General features: G+C 39.5%; 1 protein-coding gene and 1 long non-coding RNA gene across 4 annotated transcripts in view; one reads left to right on the forward strand and one right to left on the reverse strand.

Moving 5' to 3' along the window:
• Positions 1–21,658, forward strand: part of Ccdc39 (Coiled-coil domain containing protein 39) — a 622,904-nt gene extending 601,246 nt beyond the window's left edge. For all 3 annotated transcript variants that reach the window (XM_067759763.1, XM_067759764.1, XM_067759761.1), the window contains 2 exons: positions 21,088–21,440; positions 21,502–21,658. In XM_067759763.1, the coding sequence (XP_067615864.1) occupies positions 21,088–21,440; positions 21,502–21,590 (442 nt within the window). In that variant the 3' untranslated portion in view covers positions 21,591–21,658. The remainder of the gene's footprint in view (positions 1–21,087; positions 21,441–21,501) is intronic.
• LOC137236789 (uncharacterized) overlaps positions 17,932–27,483 on the reverse strand; it is a 62,450-nt gene continuing 52,898 nt past the window's right edge. The window contains exons 2-3 of the long non-coding RNA XR_010948640.1: positions 18,383–18,508; positions 17,932–18,282 (exon numbers count right to left, since the gene is read on the reverse strand). This is a non-coding gene — a long non-coding RNA (uncharacterized lncRNA). The remainder of the gene's footprint in view (positions 18,283–18,382; positions 18,509–27,483) is intronic.

Below are 27,483 nucleotides of genomic sequence, written 5' to 3' on the forward strand. Positions count from 1 at the left end.
GAATGGCAATTAGGTTCTATCCATATCATTGGTGTATCAAATTTTATTTGTTGTCCTGATTCCGACTGAATCAATTCTACTCGACACGATGTACACAAAGTGTTCGGTGTCCATGGTTTTTCAGCATTTTTAGGCTCAATGCCAAAATACTTGGAGTATAAAGTTTTGATATGATCTGAGAACACTCGTCGTCGCCTTATGATAGTATATTGGCCACACATGAAACAGAACATATCTGGATCGTTATTACACTCAAATTCTCGCGTCTTTTACCCATTTTATTAATTTATTTTTAATAAATCACGGTTTTGAAATTTAACTTATGAACTGAGCTATCTCCGGCGAGCCTTGCAGATGTTATGAAGTTTCGAGGCGCATTAACTCATATTTATATTCGGAACAAGAATAAAATTGAAAAAATAAAATCTTACCTAGAACGAAAGGTTCCGTTTTATTCGAAGCCGGGAGAAAGAAAGTACTACCTGCTTTAGATGTAGGCTTTAAAAATTGTCTGTGTCTTATAATTTTGGAAATCTACCTGCATACTTACCCATAAGTGACGGAAATACATGTTTACAACTACATGCCTACAGCAGGTTTCGAACCCAACCACTCTTACTTTCGATGCAACCACTATACCTACTATAAAACAATTCGAGTATTAAAAGTACTATTTGATTTATTTAAAGAAAAAGTATTATCATTGTTATGGTGTTATTCCTTTATCCGGATAATATCCCATTTGCACTTTATACCTTTAATATATGTATGTATACATACTTTAACGAATTTACTGCAAATCCTCTTATTTACCCTTTTTGCTAAGTTCGAATCACTAAACTGTTGAATAAATAACTCCAATATTGAATAATGGAAAAATGGCCTTTATTAACGTACTTCACAATAACACTTATACTTTGCAACTAGCTTTGCTTAATAACCAAACTGACTGATAGCTTAAATGAAACTGATCTATTGCCCGACAGATAGCGTGCTTAACCGAAACTGCTCGTAGCGCCTCTACCGCTGGTGCTTTTATACTCTGTGATTTCCTCGTGGCATCTTCTAGGCGCTTCCAGAATTTACTTAGTCACCGCCATATAATTATAACTACAGATGCACATATATAGCTTCTCATATGCTTCCACAATTACAATTGCATACTTTGGGAGCATCTCAGATATCTACATGTGTTTGTGCATCTCTTCTCTGATGCGTGTACGTACATATGTGTAGACATAATGATTTATTCGTTTATGTAGATACAAGTGACTGTCTGCTTTATTGCTGTTGTGACTTCATTTACTTAGCATCAGACTAGAGATGTGAGTATCATTTAGTGTCACTCATATTCGTCCCACTGCCCTCTACCTAAGCCTGATCGTCCCGATCAGACAAATCTCTCGATCTAAACGCTGCTAGCATCGCCGAATGTACCACTCTTCTATTTCGTGGTTTCCCAATTGCTTGTATGCGGTAGATGACATCACTGATCGTCTTCACAACTCTGTACGGCCCTTCCCAACTGCACCGATATTTGGATGGAACACCTTTCCGCCGGTGAGGGTTGTATATCAGTACCAAATCTCCCTCCCGGAAACTTTCCGAATTATTTTCCTTGTCGTACCTGTGTTTCATGTCACTACTCATTATCCTGGACCGTTCCCTCGCACTCTGTTGTTTGGCCAATGAACTACTTCGTAGAGCTTGCGTTTGACGGATTGGGTTCGCATAATCAATTTCGTTTCCACGTTACACAACAGCAGTGCGCCCCGGCTTGAAACTACCCTCGAATTCTTTCTAGGAAATTCGTTCCTTCGTTTTTGTGCGTCCTTTATGGTTTGCCAATGCCAGTGTTTCTTTCGCAGGTACTTTTGATTTCGGTTTATTTGGCCCATTCGATCCATCAACATTTACCTTTGACTTTCGTGGTTTTTGTCTAGTCTTCTCCACCAGTACCCGATTACTGCTGAACCCTTTCTCCAAACTAAAGCTAAGTGGTATATCCTGGTTCTTATAGCGCATAATCTTTCTCCGCATATCGATCCCGATATCATGGTCAACTAAAAAGCCCACTCCCAATATGACTTCACCAACAATCTCCGCCACAACGAATTTGACCTTTCCAATTAATACCTCCCATACCACTTCTCCTTGGACTTGGTTATACTCGCCAGTGACCGTACGAAACTTTGCTCCAGGTAACGGTTTTACTCTCCTGTTGACCAAGTCAAATCGGATTAAGGAATGAGATGCGCCCGTATCTACAGTCAGTACACGTTCTTTGCCACCCACATTTCTTCTGACGTTAAGACTACTCGATTTTTTTCCAATTTGCGAGACAGATATCACAGGACATTCAACAGCTGGAGCTAGCTCTCGATTTTGACATCTGGCACGCTGTTTCTGATCTCCTCCCGTTTTCCGTTTACGGCCACCCACATTGTTGGAACTGTTAGGGTTGGTGTTGCAATAACGCGCAATGTGCCCTGGCTTTCCACACTTAAAGCATTTGACTGCATCATTATTATTCTGCTGCGTACCCTTCAATGCTTCCAAAATTGTGTCTACCCAGTCCGGTCTTTCCACTTCCACGCGATGAGCTTTGTATGCGGGCTTACTCAAACGCGATGTGGGTTTTGGGTTTGCATATGTCGCTCGCTTCGTTTCTACGTTCCGTATGCCATTTATAAAACTCTAGATTTTTACCCTCTCGGTGTACTCCACGGGTGCGTTCGCATTTGCCAAATGTGCAAACCTTTCAACATCCGAGGCAAACTCCTGCAAAGTCTCATTCGCTCTTTGGTAACGGTTTTGCAACTCAATTTGGAATATCTGTTTTCTATGCTCGCCTCCATAACATCTCTCGACAGCGGCCATCAATGCTTCATAGTTGTTCCGTTCTCCTTCAGGAATCGTCTGTAGGATTTCGGCTGCTGGCCCCTTCAATGCTACGAATAGAGCTGCAACTTTATCTTCAGCATTCCAGTTTTTCACTGCTGCGGTCTTCTCAAACTGTAGCTTAAAGACCTGGAAAGGAACAGAACCGTCAAAGGATGGAGTTTTTACTTTCGGATTAGACGTTGAAACGACTGGGCGGTTCAATTGTAATTCCTGGATCCTATCTTTCAAAGCATCCATCTCTGCCTCTATTTTATCCTGTCGACCACTGAAGCCTTCATGAAACTGGGTTAGTTTTTCTTCCATTTGCGCTTCCAGCTTCGATAATATACGGACTTCCTGCTCTTCTAGTTGTGTGGAGATCTGAGATGATATCTGTGCTGAAATTTGTGCCGACATTTCGGAAATACGCGTCTCCTGTGCTTCAATTTTAGATGTTATGCGTGTCTCCTGCGATTCCAGTTGAGATGACATTTGTGACGACATTTCTGAAATGCGTGCCTCCTGTGCTTCCATCTTGGATGTTAAACGTGTCTCCTGCGATTCCAGTTGAGATGACATTTGTGACGACATTTCTGAAATGCGTGCCTCCTGTGCTTCCATCTTGGATGTTAAACTTGTCTCCTGCGATTCCAGCTGAGATGCCACTGTCGATTTTTGAGCAGTTATTGCAGCCAATATCATGTTCAAGTCTGCGCTCGTAACTGTCTGCGATGTTTCGCTTTTCTCTTCAATTTTTGTTGTTGTCTCGTCGACATCAAGATGAAAGATATACCTCTTCCACGTTGATTCCTTCTAATTCCATTGCCTGTCGTAGTTGTTCCTGAAGTTCTAGTTTAATGCCGGTTGTATTCAATCTACGGCTCTCCAACTCCTTCTTCAGTTGCTGGATCTTCAATTCACTTAACTTTGGCATGCCCAAGTTGTATTCTAAGTCTTCGGAATTTATTCAACAATGCCTCTTCTGACACCAATTGTAACGAATTTACTGCAAATCCTCTTATTTGCCCTTTTTGCTAAGTTCGAATCACTAAACTGTTGAATAAATAACTCCAATATTGAATAATGGAAAAATGGCCTTTATTAACGTACTTCACAATAACATTTATACTTTGCAACTAGCTTGCTTAATAACCAAACTGACTGATAGCTTAAATAAAACTGATCTATTGCCCGACAGCTAGCTTGCTTAACCGAAACTGCTCGTAGCGCCTCTACCGCTGGTGCTTTTATACTCTGTGATTTCCTCGTGGCATCTTCTAGGCGCTTCCAGAATTTACTTAGTCACCGCCATATAATTATAACTACAGATGCACATATATAGCTACTCATATGCTTGTATTTGTGAGCGACACTTCCACAATTACAATTGCATACTTTTGGGAGTAACTCAGATATATGCATGTGTTTGTGCATCTCTTCTCTGCTGCGTGTACGTACATATGTGTAGACATAATGATTTATCCGTTTATGTACTGTCTGCTTTATTGTTGTTGTGACTTCATTTACTTAGCATCAGACTAGGTATGTGAGTATCACTTAGTGTCACTCATATTCGTCATAATACATTGAAGTTGCGCAACCTGGGTATTTTTTTTTTTTGATGGCTTATAACTTACGTAGTTTTCCATCGATTTTCTTCGGTGAGAGCTTATCTTTTTTTTAATTAAACAGAGCTTTACGTAAAGAAAAAATTTCTGGAAAAAAAGTTGTGGTTTTGGAATGCTGCCCTCGCAAAGAAAAATTTTTTTCATATTTTTTTATAAAGAATTTCCGAGCTCTAGAATTTCATAACGGCGTTTCTGGTAAAGAGAAAAAGTTGAAATTCGTGGTCCAGTGTAACAATTTGTTGTGATATATATCTCAGGAGATTAAGGTCTAGCTTTCCATCCAATTCGAAGGCTACTTATCGTGTATTCGTTTTTCTACGAACTGGCTCACCTAAATATATGTTTTGTGCGGACCTAAAATTTATCTGCTAATTCGGACGAACGTTTGGTGCCAAGGTAATGCCGAGGGACAATCAATACCATTTATACAAATTTTCTTAAATATTTTTGATGGATAGGCCAACATACTAGCTCCACGGCGGCAGACTTTGACCGTTTAGCCGGTAAATTCAGCTTCCACGAACTATCATACTCCAACTGGACGATGATTTTTAGCTAAGCTGCGAAGAGCTACAGCGTTTATGCTGGCGTGGGCAAGATATGGGAAGATCTCCACTTGGTGCCCCCTGTTGGCGTCAGTTATCGCGAAACAGGGTTAGCTGGAGTGACTTGTTACGCAACGACCAGCATATCCTAAACGGTTAAGCGCCAATTAAAAAACCGCGAGGAAAAGGACCAAAACAAACCAAAGAATATCTCCAAGATCATTTTTTTTCTGCAGTAGCGAGGACACTTGAGACTGGTGATCTCTTATAAAGTGAAGTTTCAGTATATTTAAGGTTTAAAGACGTATCAACCAAGTGAAGAATGATGAATGAAAAATCAATAGGGGCGGTGTCCAACATTCGCTTTTTAATTAGAAGAGGTTAGGAAGTAAGGCATTTGCACTTGTCCCTTTACTAAAATAGCACGTGTTGAGGTATCCATTATATTGGTAACTCATTTTCTTGCCATATACATAAAAACCGATTTCAAAACTTTTCGAAATATTTTTTCACTTATTTCATAAGCATTTTATTTTTTTGGCATTAAAAATAATTAAAATGTCAAACCAACAATTTTTTTTTTTTTTGTGTTTACTTTGGTTTGACATCCCTCACTAGGGTAGGCACCTTGTCGTTGGTGTGAGGGCTTAGCCGATCTCCAAAGCGCCCGACCATGAGGCGGAGCCGTTTAGGACTGGCATCTACGCCGTTTCGCCTCATAAGAGGGCGGCGGGATGTCGGTGACCAAGAACTGCCAATCCCCTAATCCAGGGTGTTATGCGGACCGTGCCTATTGGACGATTTGAAGCCAGGGGATAAATTCGGCTGTATTCGAACGGAGCCTTCCCGATACCGGGCCACCTCGGGAAGTATTGATGGCCTTACCACAGAAAAGGGCGCTTCTGTGGCTGACGGTTCTTTCCCCGTATATAATACTGGACCGCTGAGCCCGCCTTGTCGGGCAGGTGGTCGTACGACCAAGATGAACGACTCATTTACTGATTGTAATAAGGACGATGATAAGAGGAGGACTGGGTCGCTAGCCAAGGACGACAAATACGCATTAAGCGATGCGTCGGACTCGGGGAGCGAGAGTAGTGCTGATTCAATGAACTCCGTGTTGGAGAAGCACACAAATGAAAACGGAGTAGAAGAGTGGAGGAGGGTACGGAGCAGAGGAAGTAAAAGAGCTCTCTCGCAGTACCGTGCAGCACTAGGAATTGTCCAACGCCTGGGAGCAGTGGTCGACCCAACAGAAGTGGAGATCGAGCGCTTGGAATGGGCCCATGAGGCGGTAGAAGTAGGTCGAAGGCAGTTTAAAAGGTTTGCTGCTAGAAACCCTCGGTTCTGCAACCGGTACGAGGAGGAAGAAGCGTCGAATGGCAGAATGAAGAGGCGAGAAGATGAGTGATGTGGCAAAGCAGTCGGAGAAATGACCGCTGAAAGGTGGAGATCTGTGGAAAGGGAGCTTAATGCTTAAGATGATGCGGGAACAACCAAGTAAGCCCCTTCCAACCTTTGATTCGGGGGGATGGTATAATGGTGTGAAGATGATAGCGTGCGACAATATCGCGAGCTTCCGCTGGCTGGAGGAAGTGGTTCCAAACCTGCAAAGGCAACTCACGAACGCGCGGTTTTAGGTGGTGGATAAAGCGCAAATCCCCACGGTACCAAAAGTTAAGGCATGGATACCATCGAAGATACAAGCGAAGTCGAAAAGGACCTCAAAAGCCTAAGTGAAAAAAAACAGGTGGAGGTAGCCGACGTCACCACGAAGGTGTTAGAAGAGGACCAAAAGCCAGATGGTGCTGTGAGTCGCATAGAGGAACACCCGGCACAACAGTTACAAGAGACTGAAGGGGGCTTCGAACACTCTAAACCAAAAGGGCAAGGGGAGGACGACGAAGGTGCTGATGGGGGGCAAACAGCCCAATGGTGCTGCGAGTCCTACAGATAAACCTCCAACACAGTAAAGTGGCGTCGGGCTAACTCTCCCAACCCTTGAGGAGGTTATGTTTGAGGTGGCGCTGATCCAGGAGCCGTGGCTTTCATCGGGAGGAAAGGTTTCTGGACTTAGCGCGCGTGGATTTTGCGTTTACCATGCGCATACGGAAGGGCGGGTTCGAGCTGTAGTAATGGTAAGGAAACAGCTGCATTCATATATGCTGACTAATTACACTACTGAGGACCTCGTAGTGGTGGCCATTGAGCAAAGGAATAAGCAGGCACTTATCCTGGCATCCTGCTACATGGCCCATGCTGCGGAGGTGCCACCGATGGAGTGCAAGAGGCTAGTAGAGGACAAAGGGCGCAAAGGGCGGGCGAATGCAAATACGCACCACAATGCGTGGGGAGGAGCAGATACGAACGAGAGAGGCGAATCTATTTTGTTACATCCTGCAAACCAATTTGCAGATAGCCAACAAGGGAAATGTCCCTACATACATTGGTCCAACATCCAGCAATGTTTTGGATATTACACTGAGCTCCGAACGTGATATATCAAGATATGATTGGATGGTTCTTGATAGACCATCCTTCTCCGACCATGCGTATATCAGCTTCAGCATCTCCCTAAAGGGGGTAGAGAAGGGAGGAACCTTTAGAAACCCTAGGTCAACAAACTGGACTAAATTCCAGAAACATGTAGAAACGAAACTGGGACAACCCAAAGAGGTTGCCAATGTGGAAGAACTGGAGGAGTCTAATGAATTCCTAACTAGGACGCTTATGACTGCGTATAACAAAGCTTTCCCTCTAAGAAGATTCAGAGGAAAAACAAAGCCGCCATGGTGGAGCAATGAGCTGAGTCTTCTAAGAAGACAAGTAAAAGAAATGTTTAAGCTAGCAAAGACCGCGGAAAGCGAAGCGTGTCAGGACGAGTACAGGGATATACTGAGGATTTACAAGCGCGAAATTTCCAGGGCGAAGAGAATCTCATGGAAAGTTTCTGTACGGATATATAGTGTTCCAGCGAAACAGCACGGTTAAGAAAAGTCCTAGCTAAGGGAAATATAGTCCAGGGACTAATAAAGAAAGAGAACGGGGAATGGTCACGCAATAGTGAGGAATCCCTTGAGGTTCTTCTCGATACACATTTCCCATCGGGAGATGGTTTAGAAGAGCCAGCAGACAGCACTCACACTTCGATCACGGAGCGGGTAGTGCCAGGCTTGGTGACCGATACCAAGATCGAGTGGGCAGTGAAGACGTTTTCTAAGTTTAAATCGCCGTGCCCAGATGGTATATTCCCGGCCATGCTACAAGTTTCAAAGAGGGCGGTCGTGGAATGGCTTAAAATAATATTCGATGGGTGCATAAGACTGAATCATGTACCGCACTCTTGGAGAACTGCCCGTGTAGCTTTTCTACCAAAAGCGTGAAAGATCTGTCACGTATATGCCGAGGATTATAGACCCATTAGCCTAACATCATTTCTGCTCAAAACCTGTGAGAGGCTGATAGATGTGTACATAAGGTCCAACGTGGATGAAAAGCTGCTCTCCACAACACAACATGCGTACACCAAAGGCAAGTCGGTAGACACCGCATTGCACAGGGTGGTAATAAGCGTAGAGGAAGCCCTGGAATACAAGGAATATGCTCTAGGAGTCTTCTTAGCCATTGCAGGGGCTTTCAATAATGTCTCTTAATGGGCGATTATGGATGGTCTTAATTACATTAAAGTACATTCAGCCTTAACCAGATGGATCGGCTGCATGTTAAATTGCAGGAAGATTACATCACAATGGCGATTGTACGAGGCCACGAAATCAGTGGACAGGGGAACGCCGCTGGGAAGGATGATATCACTTCTGCTGTGGACGCTGGTCATCAACCAGCTGCTCAGGCGATTTGATGAGGGACCGGAAAACTTACGGCTTACGCGGATGACGTTGCAATTGTCATAAGTGGAAAGTGCCTTCCAACGATTAGTTCTTTGATGGATCGAGCGCTCGGGATATTCATACCTGGGCATCAAATTTTGGGTTGAATTTCAACGCGGATAAGACGGATATGGTCTTGTTTACAAAGAGGTACAAGGTCACAAATTGGATCAGGCCTAAGTTAGAAGGGGTGACCCTACATAAGAGACCTTGCACAAAGTATCTAGGAATCATCCTAGACAGTAAGCTGTCATGGAAGCTCAACGTGGAGGAGAAGGTGAAGAAGGCTTCAACGGCACTTTATGCATGTAAAAGAATGCTGGGGTATACGTGGGGTTTATCGCCCTCTCTTCCTCATTGGGTTTTTACAGCGATTGTAAGCTCTATCCTTTACTATGGAGTTCTGGTTTGGTGGAAAGCCACACAAAAAGCAACCTACCCCAAAAAAATAGAGGGGGTATGCAGACTATCAATGCTTAGCATTAAGGGAGCCCTGCAAACAACCCCGGCAGCTGCACTGTATGCCATTGTGCACATTCCGCCTGTATACCTGGTAGCAAAGAACATGGCGTTAACAACTGCAACCAGGCTCGGTGCCTCGGGGCAGCCTAAGCGCCGACCATACGGCCATAGTAGTATAGCGTCATCAATCACAAGACGAACAGACTACCTGATTCCCTACCTGCGCTTCGTGGGCGATCTTAAGGCCACAATAGAGGTGGACGGTTGGCGCAAGGGTGCTCAAATGGCGGACGAGATGAGACATATGTACAGATTGTTCCAAAGTAGTAGAAGGAGTAGGGTCTGCGGTATACTGTGCTGATCCGGAAATAAACAGATCCTACAGGCTGCCGGATTACTGTAGCGTTTTCCAAGCGGAAATAGGAGCCGTAACCAAAGCAGTAGAAACCCTGGAAGAGAATAGCCCAAGCTTCAATCGTGTTAGCTTTTATATTGACAGTCAAGCAGCAATTAAAGCAATAATCTCGCATACCACGCATCTAAATGCGTGTTCGAGTGCAAGCAGTCCCTGGAGAGAATCGGGACAGGGAAAAGCATACATCTATATTGGATCCCAGAGCATATGAGAATAGATGGGAATGAAAAAGCGGATGAATTAGCTAAAAAGGGCGCATCCCTTGAAGCTTGCTCCTTAGACGCCCAAATTAGACTGGGCGAAATTAAGCGAAGGCGAGAGGTGCACATGATCAACAATGCAGGAAAGGCGTGGGTTCAAGCGCGGGGCTGTAAAGTGTAGAAGATTATGTGCAGGTCTTACAACCTTAGACTAACAAAGTTGCTTCTATCATTAAAAAGAGAGGACTGTAGACTCATGACGGGTATTCTGACTGGAAACTGCCTTCTGGCATCACATGCCTTTAAATTAGGCTTGCTCAGTGACAGTGACAGATGTAGGAAGTGCGGGCTGGAGGAGGAAACGATAGAGCACGTTCTGTGCTCTTGCCCTGCGCTTGCCAGGCTAAGACTCCAGCTATTAGAAGTGATAAAGCTGTCAGATCTAGAAGCAGCAAGTGGCTTAAATCCTAGGAAGCTTCTAGAGGACGGAGTTATTTTATAAAATAGCTCCTGGTTTTTGATAGGGTTTTTCAGTTTAGTCGTTAAAACAAACTTCTGGTAACACTGCGGACTTATTGAGTCTATGTGAGGTCCTCATGGACCGGCCCGTTCAACCTAACCTAACCTAACCTGGTAAAGTAGTATGCTCCCTTTAAGTTTGACAATATCACCATTGCATTAGGTATCGGATACTTGTCCTCGATTGTGACTTCATTTAGTTTTCTAAAGTCAATCATTAACCTTTTTTTTTTATTTCCCGCAATGTCTACCTCTTTTTTGTCAACAACCCAAACTGGGTTATTGTAAGTTAACCTGGAAAGACGGATGATGCCGTTGGCCAACAAATCGGCCGCTTCTTCGTTGACGAATTCGGCTACACTCATAGGTTATGGGTAGAGCCTAGAATATACCGGTTCATCGTTTTTTGCTCTTATGGTAGCAACTATATTTGTATTGAAGGGAAGGGACTAGTCTGGGTCTGCGAAAGCCTTCTTCCTACTTTCTATCATCTAAAGGAAATATTTATTTATTTTATTTAATATATTTAGGCATAATAATACAATTATTAGACTTAAATGTTAAGGGAGCATCTTAAGACAATAATTTTGAACACAAGAAGGAATTTCCTCACTTCTCATATCAATGAAATTTACATTCTTGCACTCGTGGAACAACAGCTTTTCGTTTCCGAAATAGTTTCAAATTACTCCACTACTAAGATCTATTTGAGCAGTTACCTGGTTTAATAGACCCAGTCCAATTATACCATCGAAGGTTGCAATATTAGGCTATATATAAAAATCTGCCCATACACCAAATAACTTGATATTCTATAATTCTTATTCACATGACTATTTTCGTGTAGTGGCTTAACCAGAAAAGGTGTGGATGCTGGGATAATATTTTCAAACTCGGGCAAAGTTTTAATATAGTTTTTCGATGCCCCTGTGCCCACTAATAGCTTTACTTTTTGCTTGGTTCCCTACTCCTCGCTCGATCCACGGAGGCAGGGACCTCTCGCTAAAAAATTTAGTTGTTCTTCTTCGATATTTTCTCTTTCTTCTTCCGCCTCCTGATTTCAGACCGTCTCTGGATTTTCTTGGCTTAAATTATTTATTCTCTGCATTTTTGCTCCAGTATTCCTACCTGATCCTGCCGGTCACTTCAATTCGTTGTTGTTGGTTAAAGCAAGGATTCTTTTTGGAATTGTTTCGGTATTGTTGTTGACCCTGATTTACTTTTTGTGATTGCCAATTCGAGTTCTGGCGAAGCCGTAATTCTGACGGATCTATATCCATCAGTATTGGCTGATCCTGTTGATCATCTTCGTTACAATACCTTTTCGATTGTCTATTGAAAAAACTTTTATCGCTTTGTGGGGTTCGCATTCTCTCGTCTGAGTTGTTGTAACCGATCTTCTTAAATTTATTTGGGTCTTCAGCAGACTCTCGTGGGTCATGATGGTTTTATTTGTGAGAATACTTGGTTTCTTCTCCAACCCGTCGAAATATTTCAGGATTGAAAGGTTGCCCTGTCGAAGCGTAGAGAGTTCCTGTTCTATAAAACATATTGAACGTTTGTCCGAATATGTAAAATATAGCCTAGCAATAATCGCCTCCAAATTCAGCACAGGAAGATACTAAAACAGCATCGTTCCTACGGCCTGGTGGTGCCTAGAGCTACCCTGATGATTTCGAAGTACCCCATAAGCTGTGTGGGCGGCCTGGCGCCATGAAACGTAGGAGCTGACTTCGACATCCGATTTTTTAAATTGATACGTTATTATTTTTGGCTTGGAAATCTGCATATTTGCTTTTAATGCCCTTTCGAGCTATGAAGTTGTTTTTACATGATTGGGTCACCGAATTGGGTTTTATCCCCCTTAGGTATCCTTTTTCTTTAACCAGACAAAAGTATTTCATGATATTGTTGCTTTTGAACCATTTCAATAAACAACGAAGTTGTTATTTGTAGCTGCTAATTAACCTGATTTATTAAATGCTATTCAACATGTGCATATAAAAACAATTAACATATTATGCATTGAATATATCTTGGGGCAAATATTAGCAGTTTCGATAAGTCACTATACTGCTAGTAAATGAATGCACAACAACAGGGAAGTAAGCAGCCACACATACATGAAACAACATAGCTAAGAGCGAAGAAGATAGAGAATTAGTCACACATACATGTAATCAGCTAAAAGCTTTTCAGTTTCCCTCAGAAAAACATAATAATTGAACATTCAATTATTATAAGCCGGTGTTAAGCTCATGAATTCTTAATAATAAGTATAAATTGAACACACCTTTAAACAAACAAATATAAATATGTAAAACTGAGCACGAGTTTACAAAGCTTCTTATTCTCAACGAAGAAGAAGCTTACAAACACAAATCTACACAACATACAAATTAATAGAGCCAGAATGTCTTAATTGTGTTGTTAGTGTAGAAATGAGGAAAACTGAAATAAGCATGCAAACAAATATCAGCAGGATAGCCTAGTGATTAAGGCAACTGCAGTTTCACCGTGAGATTCGCGGTTCGAATCTCGGTGAAACCTTTGATAACATTACGAAATTGCCTGATGATGGTTACGTTGGCGGTTTTCGAAATGGTACCATCGTAATATGCCAACAAATGTTTCTTTCTTTTCAGTTTCTCTTAGCAAAACATAATAATTGTTATAAGCCGTTGTTAAGCTTATGAGTTCTTAATAATAAGTAAAACGAAATAATAACATTTTAGGGGTTATTAAATAAAATTTCTTTTTACTAAAATAAAATAATGGTAAATTATTAACCACTACAGTGCATCTCTGACTTTAATAACGTACTAGTTTCGTCAAAGTCGTCCAACAATGAATTTCTAGACGGAATGGCCGAACTTTGCCTTCAACAGATCAGCATCCAATCGAATTAATTGGGAAAAGTATTAAATTTAGCCTTTGTGAATGGTCCTATTAAGGTGGCAGACACACTATAGCAAACAACAATATTATATATTAAATAATTTATACCTCATTTATTGGCAATTTATTACCGCAAAAAAAATGTAAAGCTGTCTCGGAACCGGACGCAGCTTTAAATTTTTTGCGGTAATAAATTGCCAATAAATGAGGTATAAATTATATAACATATAATATTATAATATTGTTGTTAATAGGACCTTTGTGAATGATGACTCTAAATATTCCATTAGTCGATGCGAACCCATTATTGAACTTGAAAATGCTACCCACCAAAATTGTTTACGAAGTGGCAAATAAATCTCGTAACTGCGGCAAGAAAAGATATCTACAACTCCAGTTGTCGCTGTGACTTTTCGAAGGCCAATTTCAAAAAATAAAATCGCGATCTATCTCGAATAGTGTGGCCAATATTTAATGCTAACATGCAGCAAAGCGTGTCTCACTTTTACAATCCCATGTCTGTCTTTCGGAAAAATACGTACCTAAGCGGATTTGTGTACATACCGATACAAGCCAAGTATGGTTCACTAAAGAGCTGAAAATTTAAAAAAATATAAAGTCTTGGTCTTTCAATTTGTTCAATAAGACTGGTTTACATAACCATTACTTACAGCTCCGACACATAAGCAGTTTTTCATATAGATGGGTTTAACACAAGCTTATGCATTACGAGTAGATTGCATGTATTTTTATGGAGAACGGTAGAATGAGCGACACTGGCGCCAGCTGATATTGAAAAGTAGCCATCTCACCAATTTTGTTCCAAGCAAATCATAAGAACAAGAATTTGACATTTGCTTTGGCTAAGGGTGTTGGCACACTTTGCAAGTGAAATTATTTTTCCCACTGGTTGGTAAATTTTCTAACATTTTTCGCAATTAAAAACTGCAATATAGCAATCGATTACGACACAAAATATGTTAGCAATTATTTTTGTGATATAGGGAGAAGGTTTACAACAGCGCTTCGCGAAATTTTGTATGTGAGTGAGCAACCTTCAATTGCCAAGTCTGAAGTTCCTTCATATTTACAAACGCAACATCTTGGTTGATTGTGGCGATGTTATTGGAATGCATAAGTACGCATCTATATGAAAAATGTCATTGTCACGGCCTTTACAGCTCTCGATTCTACGTCATAAGTATTTTCAATTAAACAAAAAGTGTCATAAAGCTTACCTTTGCAAAATTAGAAGAAATATAACTTGCAATCCGAAGGCATTTTACGTATTCGTAAACTCCAGGGTGAAAGGGTTTCCATCATCCATGAAATTTCAAGATAATATTTCCAGCGATGATCAAGAGATTGCCGACTTCTTTGTGTAATTTTTCAAATCAAATTACTCTATTAACACCAACGTTTCGCGTAATGAATACCCATACCCTCTAGATTCACGTAATTCAACCAAAGCTATATTTATATCTTCAGAAGATGTATTATCTCAAAAACTTTAAAAGTATCATATACATTCGGCCCTGCCAGTATTCCGACACACTTTCTTAAAGAATGTGCTGCATATATCTATCATTCGCTAACAGATTTATTTAATTTGTCTTTAATATATGGCGTTTTCCCAACAATGTGGAAGGAATCTTTTCTTATCCCGCTTCATAAAAATGGAAGCAGGTGTGCAATAGAAAACTACCGGAGCATAGCAAAGTTATCCGCTATCCCAAAGTTATTTGAAGCTATTGTTACCCCACCACCTAACGTTCTCTATTTCCCCCATAATTACAAGCGCTCTGTAAGGGCAAATCAACTACTTTAGTTGTTAGAAGAACGGGTTTACAGTCTAATAAATTATAAAAACGCCTTTTTTATTTCATATGGTGCCGACATTTCGACCTTTCATTGTGGTCTTCTTCAGGGCCTGGTGACAAAATTGTGAAATTAAAATATTACTTATAAAGCCTTGCATTCAACTAAAGGTTAATTTTATTACATGTACATATATAATTTTTCAAACTTACTAAAAATTACTGCGTTCTTCTTCGTTAGTTTTAATTATACATTTGTTTGTTTTCTGCATCAAAAATGGTGTGGAAAACTCGGTCAAGAAATAGTTTTTTAAGCAAATAACAAAAATACGGAAGATTCTATAAAATTTTTTAAAATTATTTAAAATAAAGAAAAATGATCAAGTAAACATGAATATAAGTAAGCACAACTACTTGTATACATATACATGAGTTTATGGTTTTCTTTATGCTTGTTGTTGACGGTTTATTGATTGCTGATGTCACTTGAGGATGCACGCATAGATTCGCTGATGGACTTCGCTTCTATGCTTCTTTGGTTTACACAATTTTTATCCGCTTTTATGTGTATTTCTTCTAAAAGCATTCTCTTCCTCCAGTTCTCTCTTGCTAATACCTTGGCATTGTTGAAGTCAAATTTGTATCTAAGAGTAATAGCATGGTGAGCAAGTGCGCTTTGTTCTTTTTTTCGTTTTTCAAGATCATTGCTATGTTGGTTCACACGTTTGTATAGATGTTGAGATGTGGTGCCTATGTAGCACCTCTTTTTGTGACAATCGATGCAATCTATTTTATAAACGTTTTTTTCTTTTTTAGTGGTACTTTATCTTTCATTTTGTTGTATAATTGTCCAACGTTGTTTTTGTTTTTGTATGCAAATCGTATTTTGTTTGCAATATCGTTAAATTTTCTGGTTATCTTCTTGGTTATATAGGGAAAATATGATATCGCGTATGTTTTCACGTCAGTTTGCTGTTGTTGTGTATTGGTATTTTTTGATGTTATCGCGCTGTTGTTGGTTGGGGTTCGGTAACGATTTATAAGCTTCGATATTAATTTTGCTGTATAGTCATTTGCTTTTGGGATCTCTTTGATTATTATTTTGTTTTGATGTTTGTATTGATGTATAATTTAAGATGCGGTCCGATGAAACGGGCTTGCGATACCAATCTGTGTTGAAGGTTCCATCTTGTGTATTCCTATGAATTATCATGTCCAAGAATGGTAGACTATTGTTGTTTTCTGTTTCGTAGGTGAATTAAATTCCAGGTTCTATTTGGTTAAAAATTTTCAAGGTTGCTCAAAGGATGCTTTCTGGTAGTATCAGATATAGGTCGTCTACGTATTTTTTATGACGGTTATGTTGATATTTAATTCTTCTTTTTTGTAGCTCTTTGTAAGACATCATCCATTAAAATTTCTACTAGGATACAGCTAATGGGCGATCCCATGGGGCATCCTGACTTTTGTGCGTAGAACTTCCCATTGAACTGGAAGTAACTATTTTTTGTGCAGATTGTGATCATTTCAATACATTCACTCTGCGATAGCTTTGCGTGTGTTTCGATTTCTCCCCAGCGCTCATTCAACACTCTTATGATTGAATCTACAGATGCATTAGTAAAGAGACTTTTTACGTCGAACGAAACTTGTATTTGGCCTGGTCGGTGTGTTTGTTCGGCGATGAAACTTTTGTAATCGTATGAGTTGCGCAGGTGAAATTGTGACTTTCGTATGTCTGCTAGAATTTCTGCTGCGTATTTTGATAGTGCTGTTGTGGCTCCATCACAGTCCGCGGAAATGGGCCTAAGGGGCATTGGGTTTTCATTTTTGTGGGGTTTTGGTACAAAATACATTCTTGGTGGCGTTGAGTTGTAGTAAGTTTTCTTTTGGTTAACGAGTCTATCTTTCCTCTACTGAAGAGTGTGTTTACAAACTGGTTGTTTTTCTTTTGAATTTTGTTTGTGGGATCAGCTATTACGTTGCATGTGTGTTTTTCGCTGAGCATCTCGTTAGCCATATTTAGTAGGTCACTTTTATTTATGAAAACCGATTTGTTACCTTTGTCTGATCTTGTGCACGTTATTTCCGGGTTGTTTTTGAAAAACTTAATGCAATTTTTCTTTTTCTGCAGAAGAAACCTTTCCAAGTTTGATGATCTTGATGTTGATTTAGCTTGTAGTATTGCCTGTGTGACGGTTTGTCTAATTTCATTCCTGGTCTCCGGTTCTATACTGTTGTTCATGATGCATTCTACTTCAGCTATTATCTCTTTAGTCGGTAATTTGTTTGGTGTTGTGGGCAGTCCAAACTTGGGTCCTAGCCCCATCAAAAGCATAACGTCATTTGGTATATTAGTAGTTGTTGCATTGTGTATAAAGTGCGTTGTGTCTGCTGTAATATGTGTCAAAATTTGATTTGGTTCTAATCGGGTATATTTGGTGTTTAGATAGTTGATGGTGGTTGTATGTTTGTTGTTGTAGCTTATTTCTTGCGAGCGGAAAAACTCATCTAAGTTTAGTACGCTGTTCGATCTTATATCTGATCTTATATTATTAATTTGCTGTTCGAATTGTTTAATTTTCCAAAAGGATACTTTGATTTCTATATTTAATATTTTCTTTCTAAAATCTGAAACTAGTAGACCTATTTCTCTATTATATGGTGTGTTCTCTTCTAAGCTTTGGAAAATGCAGTTTACATTGGTTATTATGTGATTCGGAATTATGTTGTTTTTTCGACATTTTAATAAAAAGAATTTCCGTTCTCTTAGTTTTGCCAATTTAATATTGTTAGTTGCGAAAGCTTTGAGTAAGTTTTTAATCTCTTGGCCATATTTTACGCCAATGTTGTCAAAAAATCGATTTCGCTACATACCCGGCAAGATACTCACTTTGTACTACCGACTGTTTTGTTGTAAATATAGTTGTTAGAAGATCGGGTTTACAGTCTAATAAATTAGAAAAACGCCTTTTTTATTTCATATGGTGCCGACGTTTCGACCTTTCATTGTGGTCTTCTTCAGGGCCTAGTGACAAAATTGTGAAATTAAAATATTACTTATAAAGCCTTGCATTTAACTAAAGGTTAATTCTATTACATGTACATATATAAGTTTTCAAACTTACTAAAAATTACTGCGTTCTTCTTCGTTAGTTTTAATTATACATTTGTTTGTATTCTGCATCAAAAATGGTGTGGAAAACACGGTCAAGAAATAGTTTTTTAAGCAAATAACAAAAGTACGGAAGATTCTATAAAATTTTTTAAAATTATTAAGATAAATCAAAATGATCAAGTAAACATGAATAAAAGTAAAGCGCCAAATACACGACACGAACATTCCCGTTATGTCATGTTTCTGCGACCTTTTATGTCGTGTATGGTGGTGTTTGCCAGTTCGCGCAAATGTTCGCCAAAAATCAAAATATTTTAATTTTTGGCGAACATTTGCGCGAACTGTTCGTGCGTGTATGGCGAAATAGCTCATAATCGTAGTAATTTCTGAACGGAACAGACGTGCGCGGAAAAGTAAAGTGGACAATAAAAAATTTCTGAGTGAATTTATTGAAATGTATAAATTTTTTTTACGCTTAATTGCCACAGCGAGCAATATTGCTGCAGCACAATTGTTGTCCGTATTCATCGCTGTCTGAAAGAGAACTAATGTTCGGCCAAAAGTTCCTATGGTGTATGGCCAAAGCTGCGAAAAAGATTGCGGAATGTTCGCGGAAATATTCGTGTCGTGTATTTGGCGCTTAAGTACAACTACTTGTATACATATACATCACTTTGACGTTTTCTTTATGCTTGTTGTTGACGATTGATTGATTGCTGATGTCACTTGAAGATGCACGCACAGATGTCGCTGATGGACTTGGTCATCAACCAATTGCTCAGGCGTTTCGATGAGGCACCCGTCAAACTTATGGCTTACGCAGATGACGTTGCAATTGTCATAAGTGGAAAGTGCCTTCGAACAATTAGCTCTTTGATGGATCGGGCGCTTCGGGATATACATACATACTTGGGCATCTAATGTCGGGTTAACAGCCAACGCAGATATGACGGATATGATGCCGTTTACAGGTACAAGACCCAAGCCTAAGTTGGAGGGGTGACCCTGCAGGAGAAACCTTGCACAAAATATCTAGGAATCCTTCTACACAGTAAGTTTTCGTGGAGGAGAGAGTAAAGAGGGCCTCGACGGTACTTTATGTATGTCCTCTCTCCGTCATTGGGTATTTACATCGATTATACAGCCTATCGTATACAATGGAGTCCTTATTTGGTGAACAGTCACACAAAAAAGGATACATACATATGGGGTCCCAGGGCATATGAAAAAAGATGGGAATGCGAAAGCGGATGAAAACTAAAAATGGCGCATCCCTCGAAACTTGCTCCGCAGACGTCCCTCAAGCGCTAAGCTGCAAAGTGTCGAAGATCATGTGTAGGTCTTACAACCTTAGACTAACAAAGTTACTCCTATCATTAAAAAGAGAGGCATTTTGACTCATGACGGGTATTCTGACACTGCCTTCTGGCGTCACATGCCTTTAAATAAGGCTTGGTCAGAGATAGCAGATTTAGGAAGTGCCCTGCGCTTGCCAGACTAAGACTCCGGCTATTCCAGTACTTGCCAAGAGGGCGGAGTTATTTTATAACATAGGTCCTGCTTTTTGAAAGCGTTTTTTAGTTTAGTTGTTAAACAAAATTCTCGTAACACTACGGACTCATTCAGTCTATGTGAGGTCATCATGGACCGGCCAGTTCAACCTAACCTTAAGATCAAATCGTCAGTTTTCAACAAAATTGTAATTTATGAACTCAAAACTCAAATAGTTCATATAAGAAAGAAATCAAATACAAAATATTAAAAGTAAACAATTTGTTGGAGGCAGTGTTTTCGTGATTTTAGGCTAGCTTGCAGAATGACAAGTTAACTTTTTAACTCTGAGTTAACCTGACATGAAGGGTTAAACTCATATATGTATATATAATTAACTCTGAGCAAAAAAATAACTTGCCGTTCTGCAAGCGGGCCTTAGCGCATATCTTATGCAAATATTACGTTACAATTAGCCACGAACCCATGTGATGTTTGCTTTGGGTTACTCCAGCTATATGCTTTTGACAGCTTCTCTACTCTGCTCTGCCCTGACTTGCTCTGCACTTGTTTTGGGTTCGATAAACAGACCTTACATTTTTTCAGTTGAAAAGCAAAAACAGATTAAAATACATAGCTCTGCTCGCTTAATTTGTTTTTGTTTTCCAATTGAAATTATTTTCCAAGCGAGCAGAAAAAACTTTGAAGAAAAAATGCATATGAACAAATATTATCGAAAATAAAGATGTTGCTGGAGCAAACTTCGGTGGAAAGCAGAGGAGCGTAACAAAATTCTAGTAGGTCACTTTCACCACACCAAAAACTTAACACAATTTTTAACATAATTTAAGCAGAGAAATACACTGATTGGAGTTTTAGAAAGTAAAAATGTGAATTCTCAACACATTAGCTGAATAAAAAATGTACAAATAATTGTTAAATAACAAATACAGACAGTGGTAGTTTAACAAATTCTGCTGTGGTAAGTGGTGAATGTGACCTACTAGAATTTTGTGAAGCTTGCTTCACACGATTTTTCGTCCCTGCAACATCTTTATTTTCGATAATATTTGATATGAACGATCTTTAAAATTGTGCGAAATCAATTAAAGCGTCTTATTGTTCGTATTAACGTGGTAGTAGTTTTTTATGGAAAAATACAAATAACATATGACCGCCAACTGAATAATTATACACCATTTTCACAATTTTTTTCGTTTCTAGTATGGAAAGTAGCGAATTATTGGAAAAAGTTCTAAAGGATCTTGATGAACAAAAAATTAAATTGCAGCGTGCCGATCGTGAAGTAAAGATTAATTTAAAAGCTATAAAGGAAAGGAGTTTCAGCAAAGAGTGCATCGCAAGTTATGAACGTGAATTAGATTTGCGCGACCTAGAATACCGTAATTCAAGCGCTCTCAATCAGCTTGCCGATATGGCAGAAAACGACGATGATATCGGACCTAAAATGATACGTTTTATGTTGGAAAAAGGCTTGAAAATGCCACATTTGCTGAAAAAAACTCGTAGCTTTGCGTCTTGGCGTAGCGATTTGTCGGAAACCTCTTCGTCTAAAGGTTCGCAGCATTATAGAAAACGATTATGCATCTTTATAATAATATTAATTTATTTTTACAGGTATGCCAATGTCCACTTCACGTTCCGCTTCAGAAAGTGCCAGCGGTATCATGCAGCCATCAGTTGTTTCAATCGATTTTGCAATATAATACTGGATTTCATTGTTCTTAAACGGCTTTATATTTTAAAAATAAAACTGCTAAGCCTGTCTAGCATGATTGAACTATTGCTTCTAATTGTTTTCTGCATTATTTACCAAATACCTCAAGAAATTCTCCACTCCCCTTTACTTCTGCAGCTTTCTCCCGTTTTTTAATTCTTTTTCCATTTACATACCTCACTCTAGTCATATAACCACGGTTGCTCCGACATCCCGGGATTTGCAAAGCAATGTTTGCAATTGCTTCTCCAGAGTAGCAATAGCAACGAAAAATATGATTTGGTAGTGCTCCGGCTCTGCTGTAATCTACGTCGTATTTTCGAGTAAAATAATAGCAGAATAAAAACTCCGAACCATATGCTCTATATATCTCCAATATTCAGAATGGCAAAATGGTGTTTATTTAAAACTCTATTGTGGCAGTAGTACTTCACAATTACAATAGGGGGACTCATGTAACCGTATAAATGCCTTATAAAGTGTGTAAACGTATAAATTTATCTAGTGCGTAAACGAGCTGTCAAATTTTGTATGAAAAATCATTTACACAATTTGGATAAATTTACGCGCACATTTCATTGTGTAAACGCGGTAAGCTCAAAGGAATGCAACTTTGCAGACATTACAGCAGGCATTTTCATCAGAAATCTCCAACATCAGCAAGTAAAAGCGTTTTAGTTTTGATATTTCACTTAATCTTGACATTTTTTAATTTGTATAACAATCAAAAAAATTTAGTTTGGCAATAATACCGCTGATAAACAATCAAGTTTATCAAGAGTATTACTAGGTGCGTTCATATAACAGCGTGTGTAAATGGATATAATTTTACACCTTATAAGTTTATATGCTTTCATGAGTCCCCCTAAAAATCGCGTACTTCGCTAATAGCGTATTTAAATCAAACTGACCGACTCTTCCTCAGCTTGCGAAACATGAAAAAAAGCGGCAACGAAGTGAGTTAAATAAAAAAGATTATAGGTGATTGATTCGAATTATTTAAGAAAAATGCGGAGCCCTATACCGAACCTAAACGACTTGAACCATATGTTCCATATCTCTTGGAATGAGTTGGTGACTTAGTATTTTTTTAACATAATGTACATTAATATAATGTACATAACCACGGTTGCCACTCTGGTCCATTTTGACTAAAAATGGTCCTTTCCAACCCTATTTGGTCCGCTAGTCCTTTTTTTTTCAACTCTGGTCCTTTTCCCTCATATAATTTTCAATTTACCTCAATGCATTTCTTACGAAAAAACTGCTGTCATTAAAATGTAGCAGAACAATGGCAATTCACCTAGCAGATAGTTTAGAAAAGCGTTGGATCTTGATGCAAACCAATTTTCATTAATTGTTGATGAAACAAGCGGGCAATCAGAAAATTTTGTTTTGGTGCCTAGATATTTCGATGGGTTCTTAAACAGTTTTCGTGATACATTTTTGTCACTTCTTGAGCTTAATGAGAGTATATGAAACAATATATCGACATGACAAACAAAAAGTGAGTCTTAAAAAATTTGTACAAAGAAATCATATGTAAAAATTTCGAAAGTGTTCTTTCGTTTGGGATGTCAATATAAAAATTTGTCTCATAAAGCCCAAAACAAATTGATGAGTTTAAGGAATTCCAAGACTATTTTGGATAGTGTTTTCTTGCGCACGCCTCACACTGCGATACCATGAACCAATAAACAGATCCCGCATTAAAAAATGAGAGAGAAAAAAATCATAGTTAGCCGGGAAATAAATTTCCTCGGCGTGACGTCACGCTTTTGAAAACATGTTTCATTACTGACGCAGTGTTCAGACTTTATTCCAATCGGAGTATTTTGCTCCGCTCTTACCTCCTACTACATTTTTTACCTCAAAGATTTATTTGGGTCGAGTTGAAAACTAAATAGTATTATTACGTAATATCTTTTGGTTGAAGTTTTTATTGTATACGTATGAAAAGCTGATGGTTTACAAGTGACGATTGGATGAAATGGCGTGAATTCATTTTTTGTGTCTTAAGACGTGTTTGTTCACATTTTACTAACAGTTTTTGTACTTTTTTCGTAAGGAATGAGAAAAGAAGGAGTAAGATGTAAGCAACAAATGTGTTCGGGCGTGATCTGTAAATCCTGCCAAAATTCAATATACAGCACTTCTTGAAGTTGTATATAAAAATGAAGCCCGTTGAGTAAGTGAGGTCAGCTAACCCTGTTTTGTGATAACAGTCGCCAATTGGGGGCACCAACCGAAGTCAAATCTTCCTCCAACTATCTCTCCCAACTCAGTACAGGTTTCCCCTTTTCTCTGTTTACAAACTGCCGGAGCGTATTCGTTCATCCTCATAACATGCCCTAGCTAGCGAAGCCTTTGGGTTTTCAATCGATGCACTATCGTCATGTCTACGTAAAGCTCATATAACTCATCATTATACCTCCTTCGACACTCACCGTCGACATCACGAATAGAACTATATCCCTTCCGGAGAACTTTTCTCCCGAATATTCCAAGAGCCTTTTCATCTTCTCTCGACACCTTCAATCATTCCGAGGTGGGTTTTGTCGAAGGCTGAGGTAAGCTCAGCCGCTCCAGGGTCATGCGAAGGTCCCACTAACCTTTACCAATTAATAACAAAAGTAGTTGTTGTTTTGTTCCGAACACGCACACACACGATGCGGCTTTTGCCTTTCGATGCCGGCAGCATTTGATCCCAGAGAGAGAGAGAGAGATAGAGAAAGATGCCACGGATGATAGTGCAGGAGCGACAGAAAGATGACAGTACGGGTTGCGGTTCTCAGGGAACGGTGGTGATAATCCTCAAATATCTTACCCCCGAGAAAACTTACGGATTGGTTCAGGCGGGTTGCGGTGGTACTCCTATGGCTAACGATTGGCGGCGGTGGGAAGGAAAGGGCGCAGTTTGACTTAGGTGAACTATATCGGTTAGTAATACCCAACGTATAAATATATGTGTATACATTGGTGCTGGGTAGATTCAGTACTCCTCTCAAGGAAGCTTCGGACAAGAGTCTTAGCGACCATGAGCTGTGTAGTGAAGTCCACCGTTGCATTCGGCTCGGCACCCCAATCAGGAGGCGGGGGAGGGAGATGCTCCTCGGCAACCCTTAGTGAACTGTCCGCGCCTCATGCCATCCCCATTTGTTGCTGGGTAGACTCAGTACTCCTTTCAGAGAGCTTCGGACAAGAGTCCTAGCTACCATGAGTGGTGTAGTAAAGAACACCCTTGCATATGGCTCGGCACTTCAACCAGGGAGCGGGGGAGCGAGATGATCCTCGGCAACCCTGGGTGAACTGTCCACGACAAATGCCACCCGTATTGATATTTATTGGGCCTGGCATGTCCCTCAAGTGGAGCCCAGGACTGCTCCTGGACGCGCCTTGGGGGAACTACCCGTGCCCATCCGTCCTTCAAGGTAGAAGGGGAGCGGATCCCCTCCTAGTCCGTGGGATGTTATGCAAAAGGTTGTTTTCCCATAGGTGGGGGGGGGATATCCATGAGCCTAATGGGTCCGCTGAGATTCTTCCCCGTTCACCTTGAGATCCCTTTGATACCTACCATCGTAAGTTGGCCTCAGCCTTACTTACATAGGTGAAGTATGCAGTAAGTGATGGCGTTTGCCATTTCATACTTGGCAGCGTATAAAACTGTTAAGAATTCAGCTCATCAATAACTCCTCGTTATGATAGCGAATGAAAAATGCACGTCAGATAGTCAGTACCACGCGTGCTTGTAGTACCACGTAGACTTGTAGAGCGAGAATTTTGTTCGTCGAGAGAGGACTTTACTTTTCAATTACCTAAAGAAGCACTTGTTGGCAAGAGTTATTCTCCGTTTGATTTCTAGGCCGACATTGTTTTTGCTTTTAATGCTGCTTCCCAAATGAACGAAATCCTTCACAGTCTCGAATTTGTATCTGTCAACAGTGACGTAGCTATAAAGGTCACGATGACAGCAAGTACTTCGTCTTGTCAAAATTTACTGCAAGACCAACTTTTTTTTTGCTTCTTTATCTTCGCCTCTATGTTTGAACAGCTCGGCCGGTATCCCGTCATTACTGGGCACCTTGCGATTTTTTAGCCGTGATATTGGATGCAGGGGAGTGTTTTTCATCATTGGCGATCGGGGTATCGGGTTCGTCTTCCCCCACATTCTGTACGTCAGTTAACAGGTCGCCATTATCGTTCCTACAGGAATCTGCCCCGGTCGTGAAACCTTCTGTCATTAAAGGAGCATGAAATATGTATAGTTAACCAAAAATAATAATAATATTTTTTTGCGATAAATATCCGGGGAGATAGAATGTTGTGTGTTAATTGGAGCACTAATTGGTCATCCTACACGTTTTAGGCCGACTCCATGTGCATCTGATAAGGCAGATAACCTTTTTGTTAAGAAACATTTTATGGCAAAAACACAATCGAAAGGTTTGCCAAGCCACCAAATCAATTTGATGTTAGTTGTTCGCCCGCTTTCAAAAAGGAAGAAAAAATATAGTCCGAAAATTTAATGTTTACTCCGGCGTAGTCGTTTGCTCAGGTAACAGTTTTAAATACTCCGAACACTGGTAGCGAACCATGAGAGAAATGTAATAAATCGAAAAAATTCAAAAGCGCTACTTCATCGAACTTTTTTTTTTTAATTCGATTACAAATACAACAATTCCGGAATGCGGGATCTTGGATTATGCTGCGATACGGCTATATTTTCTATCTTTGTGTCTGGAAGTTAATGGCGTTTCTGTTATACACCTGTCATATTCAATATCAGTTTCAGCATTAAAATTTTATATATATTTCCGGTCCGCACCAAAGATTTCAAACAGAAAAAGTTTGTCTGTCGGTATTATACCATCAATATGAAGCACATTTTGAGTAATTTTAGGTACAATGATTATATCCAAATATCGGATATTTAAAAAATTTCAGTGTACATAATTTAGTAAAAATAATACTAAGTATCTCAACCCAAGGAATATTTTTATTGGAAGTAAGCAGAAATATTTTTTCAAAGCGATAACTTTACAAATGCTCAATAAAGATCTGATTTAAACGCTTTGTGCCAAATTATACCCGTTAGAGAGCAGTACCCCAGAAACTTTAATAATAACATTAGCCGCTTTTTTTTTTACACGCGTATACGTTTCGTTTGCGCGTGAAAAAAAACGCCTATCCTCGCTTAGATAATGCTTAGGAGACCCATCTAGCGGCTGTGGTTAAACAACTAGCGCAACAGGGTGTACCGAAAAGCGGAGACACAACCCTCTGTTGTATTTCTGTGTATAACGTATAGCTGAATCAGTTGTGATAAATAGTGGACGCGTATAGAACACATAGAATTAGTGCAGAGGGTAAAACATATACACATATTTCAGTTACATCTGAGTATAATGCGTATTGAAATTTAGTAGTACTAATTTTATGCGTAGCAATTTCAGAGGTGTATTTAAAATGTGTCACTTAGCAGTCCATATAAAGTTTAAGCATAAACGTATATAGATAAGAAAAAAAAAACACAGCTATTGTTAACTAATTTCTCGTACCTAGCCAAATGTGTTAAACATTCCAATACTACACAGTTGACACATTTAAGACTTTTCAGTGGTTAATCTGAGGACTGTGGCTATATTCAATAAATGTGAGTTTTGAAATTCAATTTTTCTCTAACACAAATTATGAAAAAAGTGTACTTTTCAAAACTCGCACTTAATGAATCTAGGCCATAGATGAGAAAATTTAAGCGTGAGGTAAACGGAAGATGAAAGAATTAAATTTAAAAAAAATGTAAACCCAGGTATTGGAAACAGTTTTTTTTTTAACTTTTAGATTGATTGTATTGTGACGAATATTAGTATCACTAAGCGATA

This window comes from Eurosta solidaginis, chromosome 1 (genome assembly GCF_040869045.1).
Source record: "Eurosta solidaginis isolate ZX-2024a chromosome 1, ASM4086904v1, whole genome shotgun sequence".
NCBI lineage: Eukaryota > Metazoa > Arthropoda > Insecta > Diptera > Tephritidae > Eurosta > Eurosta solidaginis.